The sequence below is a fragment of the Capricornis sumatraensis genome, chromosome 21 (genome assembly GCF_032405125.1).
Source record: "Capricornis sumatraensis isolate serow.1 chromosome 21, serow.2, whole genome shotgun sequence".
Taxonomy (NCBI): Eukaryota; Metazoa; Chordata; class Mammalia; order Artiodactyla; family Bovidae; genus Capricornis; species Capricornis sumatraensis.
Window position 1 is genome coordinate 53,089,555 of NC_091089.1, and position 20,805 is coordinate 53,110,359.

The 20,805-nt window shown below is 43.8% G+C and overlaps 1 protein-coding gene across 2 annotated transcripts; it reads left to right on the plus strand.

Annotated features, from left to right (window-relative positions):
- The first annotated feature begins 1,064 nt into the window (after window positions 1-1,064).
- On the plus strand, window positions 1,065-17,346 carry ELAC1 (elaC ribonuclease Z 1). Of its 2 annotated transcripts, none has more exons than XM_068993880.1 (4): window positions 1,065-1,113; window positions 7,690-7,854; window positions 14,633-15,100; window positions 16,743-17,346. In XM_068993880.1, exons 2-4 carry the CDS (start codon window positions 7,698-7,700, stop codon window positions 17,207-17,209), a joined length of 1,092 nt encoding a protein of 363 aa, XP_068849981.1. In that variant the 5' UTR covers window positions 1,065-1,113; window positions 7,690-7,697; the 3' UTR covers window positions 17,210-17,346. The 2 variants fall into 2 exon arrangements, with proteins under 2 accessions (XP_068849981.1, XP_068849982.1); XM_068993881.1 differs by lacking the exon at window positions 1,065-1,113 and adding an exon at window positions 6,451-6,474.
- The last annotated feature ends 3,459 nt before the right edge of the window (window positions 17,347-20,805 follow it).

Consider the following 20,805-nt stretch of genomic DNA (forward strand, 5'->3'; position numbering starts at 1 on the left):
GCTGTGGCTGTGCGCTCCGCTCAGCAAGTGAAAAACACCCGCGACCCTGCTGCGGGTACAGCACCCGCAGCTGCGGATTTTTCAGGAGACATTCCACGGTATCCCTGGAAGTGCAAAGTGGAATCGAAAGAAGACTTGGGATCTAGAGTAAGTTCTACTATGCACTCTGATTCCAAGGCACCGCACGCTTCAGTTTTTAGTGCTTCAGATAGATTCATCCCCATAACATCACAGATTTTACGCAGATAAGCCAAAGCAAAGCATCTGGGAGAACACTCTTGTTTGAAAACGTTCAGCTCAGTTCAGTCGCTCGGTGGTGTCCGACTGAGCACGCCATGGACTGCAGCACGCCAGGCCTCCCTGTCCATCACCGACTCCCGGGGTTTACCCCAACTCATGTCCATTGAGTCAGTGATGCCATCCAGCCGTCTCATCCTCTGTCGTCACCTTCTCCTCCCACCTTAAGACTCTCCCAGCATCAGGGTCTTTTTAAATGAGTCAGCTCTTCGTATCAGGTGGCCAAAGTATTGAAGTTTCAGCTTCAACATCAGTCCTTCCAATGAACACTCAGGACTGATCTCCTTTAGGATGAACTGGTTGGATCCCCTTGCTATCCAAGGGACTTTCAAAAGTCTTCTCCAACACCACAGTTCAAAAGCATCAACGTTACACGGCAAAAAAGAAAAAAAAAAAAAAAAAGCCATACAGTAGGGACTTCTCTGGCGGTCCAAGTAGTTAAGACCTTGGGCTTCAAGGGCAGGGGGTGAGGGTCTGATCGCTGGTTGCAGAACTAAGATCCCACATGCCCCCAAGCAGTGGCCAAAAAATAAAAATAAAAAAGCAACCCACACAGCGGGCATTTTTCACTTCAGGCGCTCTGGTCCTCCCGGGATACTGCAGCCGTCTTAGAGGCCTTCCCACCCGCCGCGGGACAGAGCGGCGGACCCGCAGCCCAGCCTCACGCCGGGGTCGCGCTCCACGGAGAACCACCGAGCGCGGACCTCCGGCGCCTCCTAGAGCGGTGGGTCGCGGGCTAGGCCGGCGGCGCACTTCCGCCCGCGCGCGTCACCGCCCCGCGGACGGCCGGGCCTCGCCGCGGGCCTCGGGGAGTGGGTGAGTGGGGCAGGGCGCGCCCGAGGTGGGGGACGGGCCGGGGTCTTTGCCACCGAGGCCTCCCCCGCGCCCGCCAAACCGGTCGAGCGCTCGGCGACCCGCGGAGTCGCGGGCTGGGCCGGAAGCCAAGGACCCGAGCCGGGGAGCTGGGACGCGCCTTGTCCACCCACCGCCCCTCATCGCGCCTGCTTACCCCGACCTGCGGGCCGAGGACACCCTGCCCCGCGCCTCTGCCGCCTCCCACCCTCCTTTTGCTCGATAGGCGTGGAGGAGCTGCTGGGGCCGGCCGGCTGTCGGAGACCCGGCCTCTGGCCACGGCTGGCTAGACCTTGGCCTCGCAAAGGCCACTCTCTGTGCAGAGGGCCTCGGCCCTTTCATCTCTGAAATGGAGGATGACAGGACCTGCCCTGCCTGCACCGCTTGGGTGGATTGCAGGCTTGGCACCGCCTCTGCCTGAAAACTCCTTCGGAGCCCGACAGTCTTTAAAATCTTCCGGGGAGCTTCCCCAGTGCTGAGAACCCTAGAACCGCCGGGCGATTGTAGTCTGCAGCCAGGACTGAGAACCACGAACCCAGTGTCAAGTGGGCTACTGAGCTCGATCGTGTGTTGTGTTCTCGCTAGGAATGTGTACTATGAGAAAGCAAACGGCTGAGTTTTGTTTTGTTTTGTTGTCCAAGAAGACAAGACCCAAAACCTGGTTTGCTTACTTATTTCCTAGTGGTGCATAACGCGCACCAGTGATTAAATTTCTGGTTACTTCCCGACCTAGTGGAAGAGTTGGTTGTTTGGCTTGCTTTTAAGCTTTTTATTATGGAAACTTTCAAATCTATACAAAAACAGAATCGTGTACAGAATGTACCAACTCATGTACTAATCGCTAATTGATCTAGTTTCATCTGGCACCCTCACCCCCACTGGATTATTTTAAAGCAAATCAAAATGTACCATTTCATCCATGTTTATACAACACAGTAACTCCTTGACCCTAACACCATTATAAGTCTCATAAGAATCTCCTGTTACTATCTGGTGAAGTTTGCATTTCCCCTGTTCTCTCATTTTTTCCCCCCTCCCATCATCTGATTGGCCAAATCAGGATTCAGACAAGTTAGACATGTTACATTTGTTTGATGGCTCATATCTCTTTGTCTCCTCTCTCTTGATTATTATTTTTCCTAGTATTTAGGTTGTTGAAAAAGTCAAGTCATTTGTCCTGTAATGTTTCTTACATACTGAATTTTGCTTTTTCCTTCCCTGTGGTGTGCTCTAATAAACTGGTGTTTAGAAGACAGCCTTTTCCAGATACAGGTTATGTTTTTTGGCAAGAAAACCTCGGTTACTGTGTGCTTCATATTGCATCACAGCAGGAGTTGGATTAGGTCTTGTCTCTGTGGTGTTAAGATTGATCACTGGCTCTTTTCCATACAAATTGTATTGCAGGGTGACTGATCGATCAGGGAATTATAGAAGGATACTGATAACTACAGACTGAATGAGAGAATATCACCTTTTGACAACCCCTAATGAAATAATGGTTCCTGGAAAGGATCATTAATGGCTGCTAACATCAGATAAAGAGAGACAGCCAGACAGCGTGTGCTCCCTGGTAGAACTTACCAATACCACTTGTTACATATACTTAGATGATGGATGGGGGATAAAGAGGAAACAGGATTGACCTTGAGTTGATAATTGTTGAAGCTCAGTGTGACAGTACATTATACTAATCTCTCTCCTTTTGTGTGTTTTTGAAATTTTGCATAACAAAAGTTTTTGGGTTTTTTTTATTTTTATTTTAATTGTTGACTAGTGAGTTCAGGTCAGCCTGATCCATCCATTATAGTTCTCCACTAGCCTTTCACTAACTGGTTCTCAAAACTGATTGCATGTTAGGATCACAGGGGAAGAATTTTTCTTATTCAGTTCTAAAACACATGTCTCGTGGAATTTCCTGTTGATAGTTCTGGGATGGAGCCCAATGGTTGATATGTTTTAAAAGATCTCCACCCCACAGCCCACACAGCAGGTGGATGGTACATCTCTCCACCCCGCACATGAGTCTTTAGGTTATTGCTAGTGACCTTTCTATGCCTTACTCCACATTTTCACTTCCAAGATCAAGACTTCCTCTGATAACTCTATAGTTTAATTTGCAAAGGTTTCTGATTGGACTGCAGTTTGCAAGAGCCAGAAAAGTAAAGAGTGTACAGAAAGTCTGTATACTGGGTGATTAGTACTCCAGGATTCTGTACCACTGGCTTAGATCTACTGTCAGTTACACATGCAAAGTGTTTATATTCTATTATACCTTCTGCATTTATTACCTTAAATTTTTGACTTTCTGTATTCTCTTTACTCTTCTGAAAAGTCAGAAAAGCATGTTTAGCTTTATGACACATTTTTTTTAAAGTCATGAAGTAAATTAAATGCAAAATAAAGTCAAATAGGTAAATAAAATGCTGCTTATTGCAACCAAAAACAATTCAAGGATTTTTTTAAAAAGTTAATCTCCACCACCATCATTTTAATCACCCCCGGGATAACCACTGTAGCAGTACGGTGTATATCTTTCCTCACCAGACTATCTCTGTCTTGCAAAACATAGATGTTTGGGCATTGTTATAAAAATGAGATTATACCATAGCCATCTGTAACTTTTCTCATTGTCATCCCTTCAGTGCAGGAGCCACAGACCTGGCTGGACTGTAGAACAGATAGTTCATGGTATGAATGTACAATGAAATACTCAGTTGTTTCCATATTGATATTTATCTATCTGTATATTCAGATGGTTTCCAAATTTTAGCCACTTTAAAAGTTTCACAGTAAATATCACTGTACATAGATCCTTTATTTCTGTAAGGTAGATTCCCAATAATGGGATTGCTGGATTAAAGTACGTTGCTCGTTTTTGTTGGTAATATGTGTTGCCAGGTTACTCTCCCAAAACATAATAGCAGTTCATGCTTCTACCACTAGTAAAATGTAGGTACCCATTTTTCCTTGTCTGGGTTACCACTGGATAGCATTAATATTTGCCAGCCAATGTGTGGCAAATGATGGCTCTTTTTTCTTTAATTTGCATTTCCTCTCACTACTGGAGGACTGAGAGTTTTCATGCTTATTGGCCCTTTGGATTTCTTTTGTGAATTTCCTGTGTATATTCATTGTTTTTGTTTTCTATTCTGTACTTTTCTTTTTTAATGCATTTGCTTGAACCATTTCTTAGGGGCATTAACCCATTATCAAACAGTACAGTTTTTTCCGAATTTTTTTTTTCTTTTTCTGGGGGGGGGAGGTCCTTTGACATTAAGAGTCTTTTAATATATGAAAATTTTTATGTAGCAAAAATGTCTTTTTAAAAGCTTTGTGTTTCATGTCATGCCAGTAAGGGATTTTCATCCCCAAATTTTTATACATATTCTCCTAATTTTTTTGAACACTTTTTTTGGACCTGAAAGGTCCAAATTTAAATGTGAAACATTTAAATTTCTAAATCATGTGGAATGTATTTTTATATATGATGCAGGATAAGAATCTTGCTTGACTTTGTCTGCGAAAATAACCAATTATGTCAGTGTCATTCATTTTAAAAAGCCACCCTTTTTACATTTCTGTTATATATTGATTTCTGTGTGTACCTGGGTTTATTTCCAGACTATCCCTTCTCTTACTTACAACTTTATGTTTGTGGCCAATAATATATCTTTCCATTGTGTGTGATCAGTGTCATGTTGCTACCTAGAAAAGTAAATCACTACTCACTGCTTTGTGTACTTTTCTTGCCCATTCTCAGACGTACTTTTTTTTTCATGTGATCTTTGGGTTATGTTTGTTCCAAGATGAATCGCACTGGAAATCTGATAGAATTTGTGTTAAATATACATGCATTAATTATGGAAAGATAGGCATTTCTGTGATAGTAAATCTCCTATCAGAGACGCTAATGTGTTTCTCTCTTTGAGTCTTTTAGGGCCTGTTCCTTTTTTGTTAACTTTATTTCTAGCTATAATACTTTTTTTTTTCTCTTGTGATAAGGGTTTTTTTTCATTTTTGCAAAGACTGAGAAAAGTTTTTGATAGGTTTCTTTCCCCCTGTAGATATACATTTATCCAGCTCTCTGTCGAGTTTTCCTGTTTTAGTAATTTTTCTTAAACTTACATGTTTGTTTCCTTCCTTGCCATCCATGTGGATGATCTGTAATTGATTATATATAACTTTGCAAATAGATGGGGAGACAGTGGAAGCTGACTTTATTTTTGGGGGGCTCCCAAATCACTGCAGATGGTGACTGCAGCCATGAAATTAAAAGAGGCTTACTTGGAAGGAAAGTTATGACCAACCTAGACAGCATATTAAAAAGCAGAGACATTACTTTGCCAACAAAGGTCCATCTAGTCGAGGCTATCATTTTTTCAGTTGTCAGGTATGGATGTGAGAGTTGTAGTCTAAAGAAAGCTGAGCACCGAAGAATTGATGCTTTTGAACTGTGGTGTTGGAGAAGACTCTTGAGAGTCCCTTGGACAGCAAGGAGATCAAACCAGTCCATCCTAAAGGAGATCAGTCCTGAGTGTTCATTGGAAGGGCTGATGTTGAAGCTGAAACGCCAGTACTTTGGCCACCTGATGTGAAGAACTGACTCATTTGAAAATACCCTGATGCTGGGAAAGATTGAAGGCAGGAGGAGAAGGTGACGACAGAGGATGAGATGGTTGGATGGCATCACCAACTCAATGGACATGAGTTTGAGCAAGCTCTGGGAGTTGGTGATGGACAGGGAAGCCTGGCGTGCTGCAGTCCATAGGGTCGTGAAGAGTCGGACACAACTGAGCGACTGAACCGAACTGAACTGAAGTTTGAGTTTATTTTACTTGATGCATATCTCCTGTCACAGAACTGTATCAGAGGGGTTTCCCTGGTGGCCCAGTAGTTAGGAATCTGCCTTGCAGTGCCTGGGGCACCGCAGTGAGAAGCCTGCACACCAAATGAAGAGTGGCCCCCACTTGCTACAGATAGAGAAAGCCTGAGTGCAGCAATGAAGACCTACTGCAGCCAAAAAATAAATCAATAAATAAATTTTTAATAAAAGGAACTGTATCAGAGATAGATATGCCCAAAAATAGTGAAAGGAAAAAGAGAGATCAGGAGTTGGCAGAAATCTACACACTCAACAGGTTGTTGCTGATCACTTGTGAGAGCAGAAGACTGAGCGCTAACCCCTCACGGAGCCTCTTGTCATGGGAGTGAGACCTTCCCTCAGCCCTACTGTGTGTTACTCACATTACTGTCGAGCGTTGTAGCGCTTTGTTGTGGTTTCTGATGGTTCAGAGAAAGGGCTGCTCACCAGAGAGAGATCGCTTGGTGAGCATAATTAAGGTCCCTCTCTTGCCCAGAACCTCGCTAGAGTTGTTTATTGTTTATTAGAAGGATTTTCAAAAAAATTAATCAGCAGGAAGTACAGAGTCCTCATATACCCACTCCCCATCAACCCCCCCCATCAGTTTCCCCTAATGTTGACATCTTACATTAGTGTGGTACAACAGTGATGAGCCAGTATGATAAACAGTTTACATTAGGGCTCATTCACGTTTTGTGTTGTATATACTACTATGGGTTTTGACCAATGTATGATGACATGTGTGTGTCTTTACTGTATCATATAGAATAGTTTTACTGCCCTAAAACCTCATCCTTCCCTCCCTTCCCCCGCAAACCACTGTCTTTTTACTGTCCCCATAGTTTTGCCTTTTCCAGAATGTCGTGTGGTTGGAATTCAACTACAGTTTGGTTTTCTATATACACACATATATATAATTTTCTGTTTGTTTTTGGTTGTGCTGGGTCTTCGTTGCTGCACAGGCTTTTCTCTAGTTAAAGCGAGCAGGTTGCAGTTGCTGTGCACAAGCTTCTCATTCTGATGGCTTCTCTTTTTTCCATTCCCGGGCTCTAAAACACAGGCTCAGTAGTTGTGGTGCACAAGCTTAGTTGCTCCACAGCACGTGGGATCTTCCCAGACCAGGGACTGAACCTGTGTCTCCTGCATTGGCAAGTGGATTCTTTACTACCGAGCCACCAGGGAGGGCTTCCCAGGTGGCTCAGACGGTAAAGAATCAGCCTCAGTGCAGGAGACCTGGGTTCTATCGCTGGGTCAGGAAGATCCCCTGGAGAAGGGCATAGCAACCCACTCCAGTATTCTTGCCTGGAGAATTCCATGGACAGAGGAGCCTAGCGGGTTACAGTCTATGGGGTTGCAAAGAGTTGGACACAGCTGAGTGACTAACACTTTCAGTTTCACCAGGGAAGCCTTCAACTATAGTTTTTAATTAACTGAGTTTGGCTTTTTTTTTTTTTTTTTTTTTGCATGAGCAGTCATACAAGGTTTGGTAATTTGTAGCTTTAACTGATTAAGAGTTACTAAAATCTTTCTCTAGATTTCTGTGGAAAACTATGAGAGAACAGGAATCCACACTGTTCTCAATATATAGAAGTTAGATAACCGTGAAACTCACAAGAACCTGTTTTCGGTGATTTTGAGCAGTGATGTGTGATCATCCCTAAGTGATCTTCTCGTTGCAGGGTGGAAGATGTCTATGGATGTGACGTTTCTGGGGACAGGTGCAGCTTACCCATCCCCGACCCGGGGTGCCTCCGCGCTGGTCCTGCGGTGTGAAGGCGAGTGCTGGCTCTTTGACTGTGGGGAGGGAACCCAGACACAGCTTATGAAGAGCCAGCTTAAAGCAGGTGAGTGTGCGTTCTAGTTTCTGATTAGGGCTGTGTCTTGCTCGTCTTCATTTTCTTGGCTCTCCTTGGGCCTTCTAATCAGAAGCAACCCCATCAGTTGCACTGAAATGCAATGGGGTACCCATTTCAGTGCTGGAGCCCTGGCAAGACTTGGAAGGCATTCAGGCATCTGGCCACACCCAGATGCCTAGATGAACTAGCTGAATGACTGCCCAGCTTACTTCCTCCTTCTCCTTCCCTCCCTTCAGTCCTTCACTTTTCATTCTTCCTGTAAATTGAAGAGCAAGGATCTACATAGGCTTAGGGCATGGAGGATGGAGTGGGGTACATCGGACACATTAAAAAGACACTGCTCAAGCACGGGAACGTACTTACTTCCCCCGGGAGATGGGTGTAAGTATCATGAGAGGGCGGTAGGTGTTCTGAGGAGTGAGCTGTTCTTTTCCGCTTGGGGTCATCAGAGAAGACATCTGAGAGGGGGTGATCTGTGAGCTGTTGAAGGAGGCGGCAGGGCTCCCTGGGCTGGGCAGAAGAAGGGCATTCTGGCCAGAGGGAACAGAGGGAGCCTTGCCCCAGGCCCACCAAAGGATCCAGTGTTCACAGAACCTTGGCCCAGAGTCAAGTAGACCAGGATTCCAGTCCCAGCTGTGTTTCTGCTTATCACGTTAGAAGATCAGCAAGCTTAAGCTTTTCTTTTCTCATCTTTAAAATGGGGTTAAAACCCCCCTATCAGGGCTTTTCGGATGGCTCAGCTGGTAAAGAATCTGCCTGCAAGGCAGGAGACCCTGGTTCAATTCCTGGGTTGGGAGGATCCACTGGAGAAGAGATAGGCTACCCACTCCGGTATTCTTGGGCTTCCCTTCTGGCTCAGCTGGTAAAGAATCTGCTTGCAATGCAGGAGACCTGAGTACGATCCCTGGGTTGGGAAGATCCCCTGGAGAAGGGAAAGGCTGCCTACTCCAGTATTCTGGCCTGGAGAATTCCATGGACTGTATAGTCCATGGGGTCGCAAAGAGTTGGCATGACTGAGTGACTCACTTCTCTTAAAACCTCCACTTAAAAGGGGTGATGTAAGAATTGTATAAAAGTATCCCTTCTCTGTGCGGTTGTCTCCTTCTCATCAGTTAAATCTCAACCCAAATGTTGTCTCCTCAAAGGCTTTCCCTAAACCTCTTGGGTTAAGTAATTTCTCCCTTACCCCAGGCATTCTCCTGCTTTGTGCTGTTTCTGCTGACCCCTTAGCATCATCAGTGTCTAAATTACGTCATTTAGGTAGTTGTTTCTGTGTTCACCGTGTGTCTCCCTGTACGACTGGGCTCAGTGAGCATGTGCACACCTGGCAGATGCCTAGTAATAGCTATTAATGCACGAGTAAGATGTTCAGCACTTAGTACAGGGCCTCTCACTTGTTAGATCTTGATAAATGGCAGTTATTGAAATTATTCCTACGGCTCATCACAGTACCTGGCATTTAATGACTAAAAGAAAGATAGCTGTAGCATCCAAGGATCCCTTGGTCTAGTGGTGGAAACTGACCGCAGACAGTCATGGTGTGATGTGATAAGTAGGATTAAAGAGGTGTTTTCTAGCTACTTTTGAAGCACAAAGGAGGAGGACACTAACTGTATCTGTGTGTTCAGAGAAAGCGACTCAGAGACAGTAACAGTTGAGAGAGGATATAAGAGATGAATAGAAGTTTCTCTGGGAGGAGAAGCACGGGTGGATATTCAGGGAACAGATGACAGAGTGAGCAGGAAGTAAGGGAGTTTCCAGAGACATGACAGTTTTGGGGAATCCTAAGCCATCCAGCACTCTGAGTACTTGACTGCAGAGATGGGAGACAGGAACGCTTAAAGTGAGGGCCGGCTGTGAAGACTTCTGTGGTATTCTAAGGTATCTGGACGTTATTATTTAGTCTGTTGTCAACAAGGAATCATTAAATACCTTTTAAACCAAGAAATGACATGGTCTGATTTGTGTTTTAGGACAGTTTTCCAATAGCAAATGTATTGGGGGAGAGAGTATCACCGGGAGAGTGGCATCAGGCCCAAGGCAGTTGCATTCACCTGGTGAGAGAGAGGAGATGAAGATGCTGGAGCAGAAAGCAGGAATAAGGATGAATTAGAGGGACTCAAAGAGATCTGTGTAGAGCCAGCAGGAGATGTGACTGAGTGAATGTCTTAGGATGTGAAGAAGTACAGAATCACTCCAAGTTATAGGTGGTGATGTCCCAGACCTAGACAGAGTTAGATAGAGAGTTAGGAAGAGAACTGTTGGAGGAAGGAACCAGGCGTACCACTTGGGACAGGTGTACACAGTTCAGCCCTAATTACATACTGTCTTATGTTGAAACCCTGTGGTCAGAGCAGTGCTATGCTTTACTTCCCTGGGATCACACAAGGGTTCCTTTCTCGAGACCTGGGAGGGTAGGCACACCCCAGAGTGGTGGCTGAAATATTTAGAGAGTAGGGGTTGAGGTGGCAGGGTGATTAAAATAGAAACAAGTGGCTGTTGTATTAAGAGGTTTGGGTGTAGGGATAAGTCTCCAGTTTTTACTCAGTACCTGTGTCAGTTACCTAATGCTGCGTGACGGATTAAAAATTTAGTGGGTTACTTGCATTTATTATCTCATCGTTTCTGTGGGTCAGGGACTTCAGGCCAGGCTTAGCTAGATTCTCTCTTTCAGGGTCTCTGTAGGCCACAGCCCAGGTAGAGGAAGAATCGATTTCAGAGCTCACTCAGGTTGTTGGCAGAATCCTTCCAGGTGTTGAATGAAGGCTGCCGCGGCAACTCGAGGCCTACTGTAGGTCCTGGTCATGGGGGTTTCTGCTGCAGGCTAGCTTGCTTCCTTTTACTGCCTGGAAGGGAGAAAGAGACTGAAGAGCAAGTCTGCCAGCAAGATGGACTCTTAGAACATAATCACATTGCATCCTTGTGCCGTGTTTCACTGGTTAGAAGCAAGTGCCCAGTCCCACCCACACTCAAGGGAAGGAATTATAGAGGGATGTGGGCAGCTGGAGGCAGGGGCCATGGGTACTGCCCTAACTCTATTTGCCTTAATACCTTTCTCTCATGTTTTATATTTTACAATTATTTTTCAACAGATCACAAAGCTCAAGCTTTTTAAAATAAAAGTTTAGCCAAAAAATAATAATACTAAAATAAAATCTAAAGGGAACCTTTACCTTACTAAATTTTTATTGATTTAAAAAAAAGAATTCCTGGCCTCAGGGAGGAGATGATATGGTAATCCCTGAACATCAGCTAAGACACTCTAGCACTTCTAAAGCCCCAATCTCAACCTGACATCCTCAATACATCTTGGTTTCTCTCAGTAACCAAATATGGACCCATCACTGTTGGAGTCTTTGAAACCCTTTTAGCTTATACTACCTCCTGGGTAATAATATTTTCTGGGTTTCATAAGGAAGTACTTTCTGTCTGTCTAAATACACTTCTTTCAACTTTCCATGGTCCTGATATCCAAGCATCTGATTAAAAAGTGTGGGTTTGTCATATCTTTTTTTTTTCATAATTTTAAAGGTGAGCTTAAGCTTTTCCCCCCTCAAAAATAATTACAATAAAGTATTATACAAGTATAATTTTAAAATGATTATAATAAGTATACATGCTCATTGTAAAAGTTTAAACAAAGCAGGAAAATATAAATAAGAAAATCCCAAATCTCTGTCTCTGGTCAGTGAATTTCCTGTATATATAGTTATGGTAATGGTGCAGGTATATTTGTGTGTGTGTTTGTATATAATTTTGCATAAATGCTATCAAACTATATTTGATACGGCTTTTTTTTTTTCCAACTGAATAGTATGTGTCAATAATGTGTTGTAGGTGTTTTCCTACAGCAGTAAATATCAGTGCATCCTTCCTTTGGGCGTAGAGGATGGTTAGACTTCTACTCCTCTGTGGATGGCATTTTCCCTGGTAATTTTCGTGTTCTTAAGTGAAAGGGAACTCATGCATTTTTCTTTTTTCATTTGATAGCTTCCTCTTACCTTTGATAATTGTAGTTGCCATTCCTTCTCCCACTGAAATCAAGTTTCTTAAAAAATGAAATGTTTGTCTTCCATGAAACTGTGATAACTGTGGAAAGTTACTTTCTCTTACCTAACGTGTCTCACTTGCTTTGAGTTCACTGATCGTTTGGTATTCAGCTTTGGCTGTGCTTTGCAGTAAATAGGGAGAGGCCCGGAAAGTCTGACTTGGCAGTTTTGAGGTCAGTGTGAGACCAGGACTCAACAACTGATGTAGTTCTTTTGTCTGCTGATTCTTTAGGTCCCACTTGGGAGGGTGGGGGGCTGTTGGCAGCCCAAACAGCAGAAAGGGGGAAATGAAAAGGTTCCAGAAGTCCAAAAACAGCAAAAACAAAGACTACACCAAGACAACAGAAAGGAGTATGTTGGGGAAACTTCTAGCGTGCCTCCTGGGGATTCTCAAGGTTCAACATCAGGCCCTACCTGGTCCATTGCTCTCTGCTACAGTACCTGGCTTGATGTAGTAACACTGAGAAGACTCGCTTGGAGCACACTGTTACCTGGATGTCACAGGACAGATCCCATCACAATAAACTGTTCCTGTTCTTTTATGGTATCAAGTGTTTGAAGTAGGTGGGCCATGAGCTTGGACTGGAAGCAGCTGTTATATTAAAAATATGTTAATTGTGATTGTTACTTTCAAAGGGCTTTGTGGCGCGTCTCTGAAAACGCTGATGTGGCATCCTGCCCCGCACCAGGAGTAAATTCAGTTTGTTGTTCAGTTGCTCAGTCATGTCTGACTGTTTTGAGACCCCGTGGACTGTAAGCCCGGTGGATGTTTCAGTCCATGGGATTCTCCAGGCAAGAATACCAGAGTGGGTTGCCATGCCCTCCCCCAGGGGATATTCCCGACCTAGGAATCGAACCTGCATGTCCTATTGTGGCAGGCAGATTTTTTACCACTGAGCCACCAGGAAAACCCATACAGTTTACCATTGGCTAAATCAAGTTACAGCCTACATCAATATGCACTGGAAGAGCTGCTGTATTAGTTCAGACCGAAAGGAAGGGATGGACCCACATGCCTTTATGTCACACCATGGGGGGTTTACCCTCGGATACACACTCCAGCATCTGTTGCCTGCCTCCCCCTCCTTGGTCCTTCACCTCACTCCCTTTCTCCCTACCTCCTCCCTCCTCCGTGTCCTCCCCTCCCTCATCCCCCTTGCTTTTTCCTCCTTCTCCTTCTGTCTCATCCAGGCAAGCAGGCTCTGGCTTGGTTAGTTAGTCTTTGGCCAGTGTGGAGTCCTTAAAAGGCAATTTTGGTTTCAGGCACTGATCCAGTCAGTTGGAGCCAAAGGAACGTTTGTTAGCATGCTTGGAGTACATACTTGCTGTTCTCAGAGGGAGCAGCAGGGGGCAGTGTAACTGCCAGATATTTTGACACTTAAGGCCTAGCTGATAAACTTAGTTCAGTTCAGTTCAGTCGCTCAGTCATGTCCGACTCTTTGCGACCCCATGAATTGCAGCATGCCAGGCCTCCCTGTCCATCACCAACTCCCGGAGTTCACTCAGACTCACGTCCATCGAGTCAGTGATACCATCCAGCCATCTCATCCTCGGTCATCCCCTTCTCCTCCTGCCCCCAATCCATCCCAGCATCAGAGTCTTTTCCAATGAATCAACTCTTCGCATGAGGTGGCCAAAGTACTGGAGTTTCAGCTTTAGCATCATTCCTTCCAAAGAACACCCAGGGCTGATCTTCTTCAGAATGGACTGGTTGGATCTCCTTGCAGTCCAAGGGACTCTCAAGAGCCTTCTCCAACACCACAGTTCAAAAGCATCAATTCTTCGGCGCTCACCTTTCTTCACAGTCCAACTCCCACATCCATACATGACTACTGGAAAAACCATAGCCTTGACTAGATGGACCTTCGTCGGCAAAGTAATGTCTCTGCTTTTGAATATGCTATCTAGGTTGGTCATAACTTTTCTTCCAAGAAGTAAGCGTCTTTTAATTTCATGGCTGCAGTCACCATCTGCAGTGATTTTGGAGCCCCAAAAAATAAAGTCTGACACTGTTTCCACTGTTTCCCCATCTATTTCCCATGGAGTGATGGGACCGGATGCCATGATCTTCATTTTCTGAATGTTGAGCTTTAAGCCAACTTTTTGACTCTCCACTTTCACTTTCATCAAGAGGCTTTTTAGCTCCTCTTCACTTTCTGTCATAAGGGTGGTATCATCTGCATATCTGAGGTTATTGATATTTCTCCCGGCAATCTTGATTCCAGCTTGTGTGTCTTCCAGTGAATCATTTTGGTACACGTTTTCCTTTTCTCTTTTTTCCAGTAAGAGGATGTATAGGAAAATATTCTTAAAACTGTAACACTGTATAATTTGAAGATTTTTATGGGCTTTCCTGGTGGCTCAGAGGTTAAAGAGTCTGCCTGCAATGCAGGAGACCTGGGTTCGATCCCTGGGTCGGGAAGATCCCCTGGAGAAGGAAATGGCAACCCACTCCAGTATTCTTGCCTGGAGACTCCCATGGACGGAGGAGCCTGGTGGGCTACAGTCCACAGGGTTGCAAAGAGTCAGACACGACTAAGCGATTTCACTTTCACTTTATGAAAAAAGTTATATCTTATTAAAACCTTCCAGTGAAATAATACTTGTCTTTCGTGCTTCTGGAATCATGTAGAAAAATACATGCATGTTTCAAGTAGCTTTGTGTGGGTTTTATTTCTGAAAAATTCAAAAATCTGTTTCTCTGCTTCAATCAAAAGGGAGAATTACCAAGATCTTCATCACGCATCTTCATGGAGACCATTTCTTTGGCCTTCCTGGCCTCCTCTGCACAATCAGCCTGCAGAGTGGGTCCATGGTCACCAAACAGCCCATCGAAATCTATGGCCCTGCGGGGCTTCGGGACTTTATCTGCCGAACCATGGACCTCTCTCACACGGAGCTGGTCTTCCCTTACGTGGTCCATGAGCTGGTGCCTACAGCAGATCAGTGTCCTACGGAAGAACTGAAAGAATCTGTGCAGGTGAATAAAACAGACAGCCCTCCCCAAGAGGGGGAAGGACGAACCATCATGTTAGACTCAGAAGAAAGCTCGTACCTCCTGGTTGATGATGAACAGTTTGTTGTGAAAGCGTTTCGCCTCTTTCATCGAATACCCTCCTTTGGATTTTCCGTCGTGGAGAAGAAACGCCCAGGTAAACTCAACGCACAGAAACTGAAGGACCTGGGTGAGTGAGTGCTTGTTTTCTCCTTTCTCCTCAGTTGAGTTGTCGTGAGCTGAAGCAGGTAGAGGTGTCACAGAAACCTTCCTTTCTTGCTTCCCAGGCCTAATGCTTACATTTTCTCCATGTACTTCCTTTTCCTGAAGTTTGTTTATTAAGGGAAATCTTTAGGGCCAGAAGATGCTATTCAGGGCAAAAAGGAAGTATGTATTTGAAGTCTCTCTTCAGCTCTTTAGAGGCACATTCTTGATCTGTCTTGTCTTCAGGTTTTTCTATCTTGGTTGGTGGGGTGATGGTGGATGTCTCAGGTCTAGGCTTTTATTTTCTCACATCATCTTTTTGAAGTACGTTTGAGTGGCATCTTTGGTCAGATACTTTTCACCATAGTTCTTAACCATGCAACTGCAACCAGCTGCTTTCTGAGTTTTCCTTCTTTATTGACTTGGCCTAGGCAGTCAACTTTGATTAAGTTATTAATAATTTGGTGTTTGGAACACTGCCTCAACCAGTTTTATTTATTTATTTATTTTTTTGACTGTGCTGGGTCTTCATTGTAGCACATGGGGTCTAGTTTCCTGGGGAACGAACCCAGGCCTCCCGCATTGGGAGCATGGAGTCTTAGCCACTGAACCACCAGGGAAGCCCCTCAACCAGCCTTATATACCTGGGTTCATCACACTTGGAAGCAAGCATTCAAAGCTTGGCTTGGGGCCCATCTAAGGCCTCGTACCTTGTCCATGCTAGGCCGTCACATGCCCAGGGCCTTCAGCACATCTCCCAAAGCAGCGCCAGGCACATCATCCCTCTAGTGTCTCCACCTTCCTTGCCATGCCGACCACAGAACCTGTGAAAAGCATGGCAGTGGTTTTCCGTGTGTTCTTTTTCTTTATTTGCACAATCTCTTCTTTCTTCCCCAACTAAAACAAAGCACTAAGTAACAAGGAAAACTGCCTTAGACCAAAGATTTTTTTAATATCTACAAACCTGTGAAAATAGCAGTGTGTTGTGAAACTGTAAACATGATCCATGTTGGAATTAGTGAATACACTCTGTTTGTACATATTGCCCAGAGTGATTATCAGGTGTTATTCTCGATTAATATGAGATTTAAGCCCAGTTTGGTAAGCATGGAACTGCGTCTGTTTAAAACGAAGATTGATTATGTATAACTACCTGAAATTCTCCTTGATGTTGTGATTCAAACAATCCTCTCTAACAATTTTTTTTTATTACGTTAATCAGTTTGTTGGTAACTTGTCATTTAAATGGGCTCTTTAATTTTACCTGAAGATGAGCTTATTAAATACAGCACTCAAAAACTGTTATTCCCATGCACAGCAGAGGATCACAGCTGTTACCATGACTATAATAAGGTTTTAGGGGGACTTAAGAGCTTAAACTTATCTGAAACGTGTGCTTTGAAATGTTTTAAGTACTTGGACATTGCTAATATCAATAGCCAACAATGAACTTTTAAAAAATGTATAAATATCCCAGTTTCCCACAAGTAATAAAATATTTATAACTATTATGAAAAGAATTGGATGCCTTTTCCATTTGCTATTTGCAGTGCTGTTGAAACAGATGCTCTTTAACAAGTCATAAATTCCATTCCCATGATGTGATGGTATCTGCCTCCATCTTTTAGGTGTTCCACCAGGTCCTGCCTATGGGAAGCTGAAAAATGGAATTTCTGTTGTTCTGGAAAATGGAGTTACAATTTCTCCCCAAGATGTCTTAAAGAAGCCTATTGTTGGAAGAAAAATCTGTATTTTGGGTGACTGTTCTGGGGTTGTGGATGACGGAGGAGTAAAGCTGTGCTTTGAAGCAGACCTGTTGATCCACGAAGCAACCCTGGATGACACCCAGATGGACAAAGCGAAGGAGCACGGCCACAGCACGCCACAGATGGCGGCGACGTTTGCAAAGCTGTGCCGAGCAAAGAGGCTGGTTCTGACTCACTTCAGTCAGAGGTACAAACCAGTTGCCTTGGCCAGAGAAGGAGAAGCAGATGGGATTGTAGAACTTAAAAAGCAAGCTGAATCAGTGTTAGACCTCCAAGAAGTGACTCTCGCAGAAGATTTCATGGTGATCAGCATTCCGATCAAGAAGTGAAACCAGTATTCCTGAACGCATTCTGATGTGTCTGTAAATATGTTATTGAACCAACAGTCACATTTGGTTTCTTTTTGTTGTGGTGGTGGTGGTGGTCATCGTAGTTTGGGTCTAAAATTATTTGAGTCCTCATAATCCTGGAAAGGATGGAGCTGCATTGCTGAACTAACTCAGCATTGAGAGGGAGCAAGCTTTTTTATAATAAATCACTTTAAAAAGAATGAAACCAGCATCCTTCTTAAAGTCCACATTTGACACAATGATAGGCTATTCAGGTATACATGCTTTGTGCTTGCTGCCTCAGAGATTAGCCAGTGCACCATGCAGTCCTGGGCTGAGCTTCTGTCTAGCTTTATTGCTGTTGTTGGCAAAGTATGCAGGACTTGGCCCTCCTGGCTAACAGTGGTACTTTGGCAGTTTGTGTTGAATCTGTTCATGTTATTAACAAAAGAGAAATGTAATGAGATATTGGATATGCAGAATTGAAGCTGGCGTGTTAAATCTTGAATTCTTTGCTAGAAGACTGAAGGCAGGGTCAGGGTAGGTGTTTGGCCTTCAATTAATATTTTGTTAAACTTTCCAGTTTGCTCTAAACCCAGGGTTCTCAGAGGTGATACTGCTCCCTTAGATGGAATTTTGAAATTGTGGGATGTTTCTTGTCAAAACTAGGAGGGGTTACTACCAGCAGTTAGTCAGTACAGGGCAGGATGCTAGATTGTAGAGAATTTTGGTCAGTCCTAAACAATGAAGAATTATCTCATCCCACAATGCATATTGCAGATCTGTTGAAATACACATCAAATTAAAACTTAGACTCCTGCTGTGAACATACTTTATAAAAATTCAGTGACATAGGGGGCATGAACCACTGGTCTCCTTGCATGGCCCTGCAATAAACCTTTCTCTGCTCAAAAAGAAAAAAAAAGAAATAGTGATGTAATGAGCTGAACTACGAGGTAAGTCAAATTCTGCAACAAATCCTAAAAAGCTAGCTAAGTGAATATATTGGAATGTCACATCAAACATTATTTGTCAGAAATGAGCTATGGGCTGGAGCTTGTGAATCTGGAGGTTAAAAAATGACTACATGTCCAACTTGGGTTTAATTTACGTGTTCTGATAAATAATTATTTGAGCACCATTTTAGTAAAATGTTCTTTCTAGAATAGCTTTTCCTGCTGAGTTGCCTTCCACCTCCCTTCTGTCTGTCATGGGGTATCTCTGACTCATTTGCCCACAGTATTTCTCAAAATGTATTACATGGAAAGGTAGTCTCAAGTACTGATTCAGTCAAAACAGTTCCCTAATCAAACTGGTTTGGGGAACCCTGTATACTGTGGGTCCCTCTGGCAGAGCTGTAATGCCCACCAATGTATTACAATAACATTGCTTCAGTGATCACCAGCCCGGCTGTGATGCCAGAAAGACCTGATTTCAGAGTCCCATTCCCTCTGTGCTCTGAAGCATGGTCCTTAGATCTGCTGATCTTTAGCTTGCTCATCTCTAAAAGTGAGAAAAATAATAGTAAGACCTACCTCTAGGAGTGCTGTAAAGATTAAATAAAGACAGTGTATAAAAGGAGCATAGCACATTGCTTCAAGGCACGAAGTCCTAAAGTACAGAGGCTTGTCAACTGAACCCCTTTCTAAAGTCATATTTCACCGTATACTGTCTGTTAACATCTTAAGAACCTAGAGAGTTTTATAGTATACTTATTCAGAAATACTGTCATGGTGTATAGTATACTACTGGATTCCTCTGGTCCTGGGGCTTTTCTAGTAAAAATTGACTACCGGAGGGGTCTGGAACCCCTGAAGTAGTGATGGTCTAGTTACTCAAGATCTCAGTCATTCTGAAGCAGCCTCCAGAATGGGCTGATTCAGCCCTGCTTTAGGCTCCTGGCCTGCCAGAGTACCAAAGTGGACCAGAACTAACGCATATCTTGATTTCTGAACTCAAGTCAAACCAGCATTTATTAACCTACTGTGTGCCGAATGGGCTTCCCTGGTTGCTCAGCAGTTAAGAATCCGCCGCAGGAAATACGAATTCAATCCCTGGGGTTGGGAAGATCCCCTGGAGGAGGGCATGGCAACCCATTCCAGTATTCTTGCTTGGAGAATCCCATGGACAGAGGAGCCTGGCGGGTTACAGTCCACAGGGCCGCAAAGATCTGGGCACGACTGAAGCGATTTAGCACATGTGCATTCAACGTGTGCCCAGACCTGTACAAGAGGGGATGACTAGTACTAGTACCGCTAATGCTTGGAGCTCTGGTGTGTAAAGATTGTAGTTTGGTCACCTCTACATTCTTGGAAATACCCACCCATACTATGCCCTCAGAAAGGTATATTGAATGAAACGAGATCACAAAATTTAAGACCTAAAGTTTAGAGCCTGTGACTAGCCCATTTTACTGCTGGGTTTGTCCAAAACTGTAACTGTCTGATTGGTGGTATTCCATTTACTGTGTTGGGAGTAAATGAATACAAGGCAAAATTTTAAGCCCGCTGTCTTAGTGGTAGAGACTAACAGGAAAACGCAAAGTGAATATGCAGTTCTTTCAGATCTTTCTGATCTTACAGCCTATCACTCAGTTTTGCTGTTTCTGAGCGTTACTAGATAGCTGACTTGAGCTGTGCCATTAGAATCAGACTCTATTAATACGTGTGGGCTAAGCCCTCAAAGAACACAGGAAGGTGGAACAAATTGATGTGTTGGATTAAGTGTGGGGTATCAGTTCATGGCGAGAATTCTTTCTTGGACCCTCTTCTGGCCTAGAATTTGTTCTTAATAGTAGGACACATTCTAAGAATTTGTGGAGCTAGAATTGAGTGAATTTTTTTTTTTTTTCCTGTTAGGCCGGGCCATGCAGCTTGAGGGATCTTAGTTCCCCACTCAGGGATTGAGCCAGAGCCATGGCAGTGAAAATGCCCAGTCCTAACCCCTGGCCTGCCAGGGAGTTCCCAAGAGTGAACCTTAAGTTGGACTTCCCAGAGCCTATAATTTGTTCATGGTTATATGACTCTCGAGGGGATTAGAATATGTGTTGTGCCCCAAACTTATTTGATCACTGAATCCTCTTTTGCCAAGGAGCATCTTATAACACGGAGAGATGGTGTTCCTTAATACTACTGAAAGTATTAATAGTCACCGACTATGTCCATCACTGACTCGATGGACATGAGTTTGAGCAGGCTCTGGGAGTTGGTGATGGACAGGGAAGCCTAGCGTGCTGCAATCCATGGGGTCGCAAAGAGTCGGACACGACTGAGCAACTGAACTGAATACGTTGAAAAGCATTTTATTTATATTTTTTACCTGCAACTTTATTGAGGTAGTAACTTCCATGTCTACACCAAATATAGTATTTTCTTTGTCTTAAGCCAACTTTCCAATTGTCAGAAATTCATACTCCTGCTTATTTAGATTAAAAAATAGGCACTTTTCTTTTTCTCAAAAGGTATTTAGACTTGCCCAAATAGACCCCAGATCATCTCTGTTTTCAAATACTCATGCTTCATTAGTATACTTTTAATAAACTTTTAAACATAAAAGGAGCATATGTTCAGTGATTTTTTTTTTAAGATTCAAGAAAA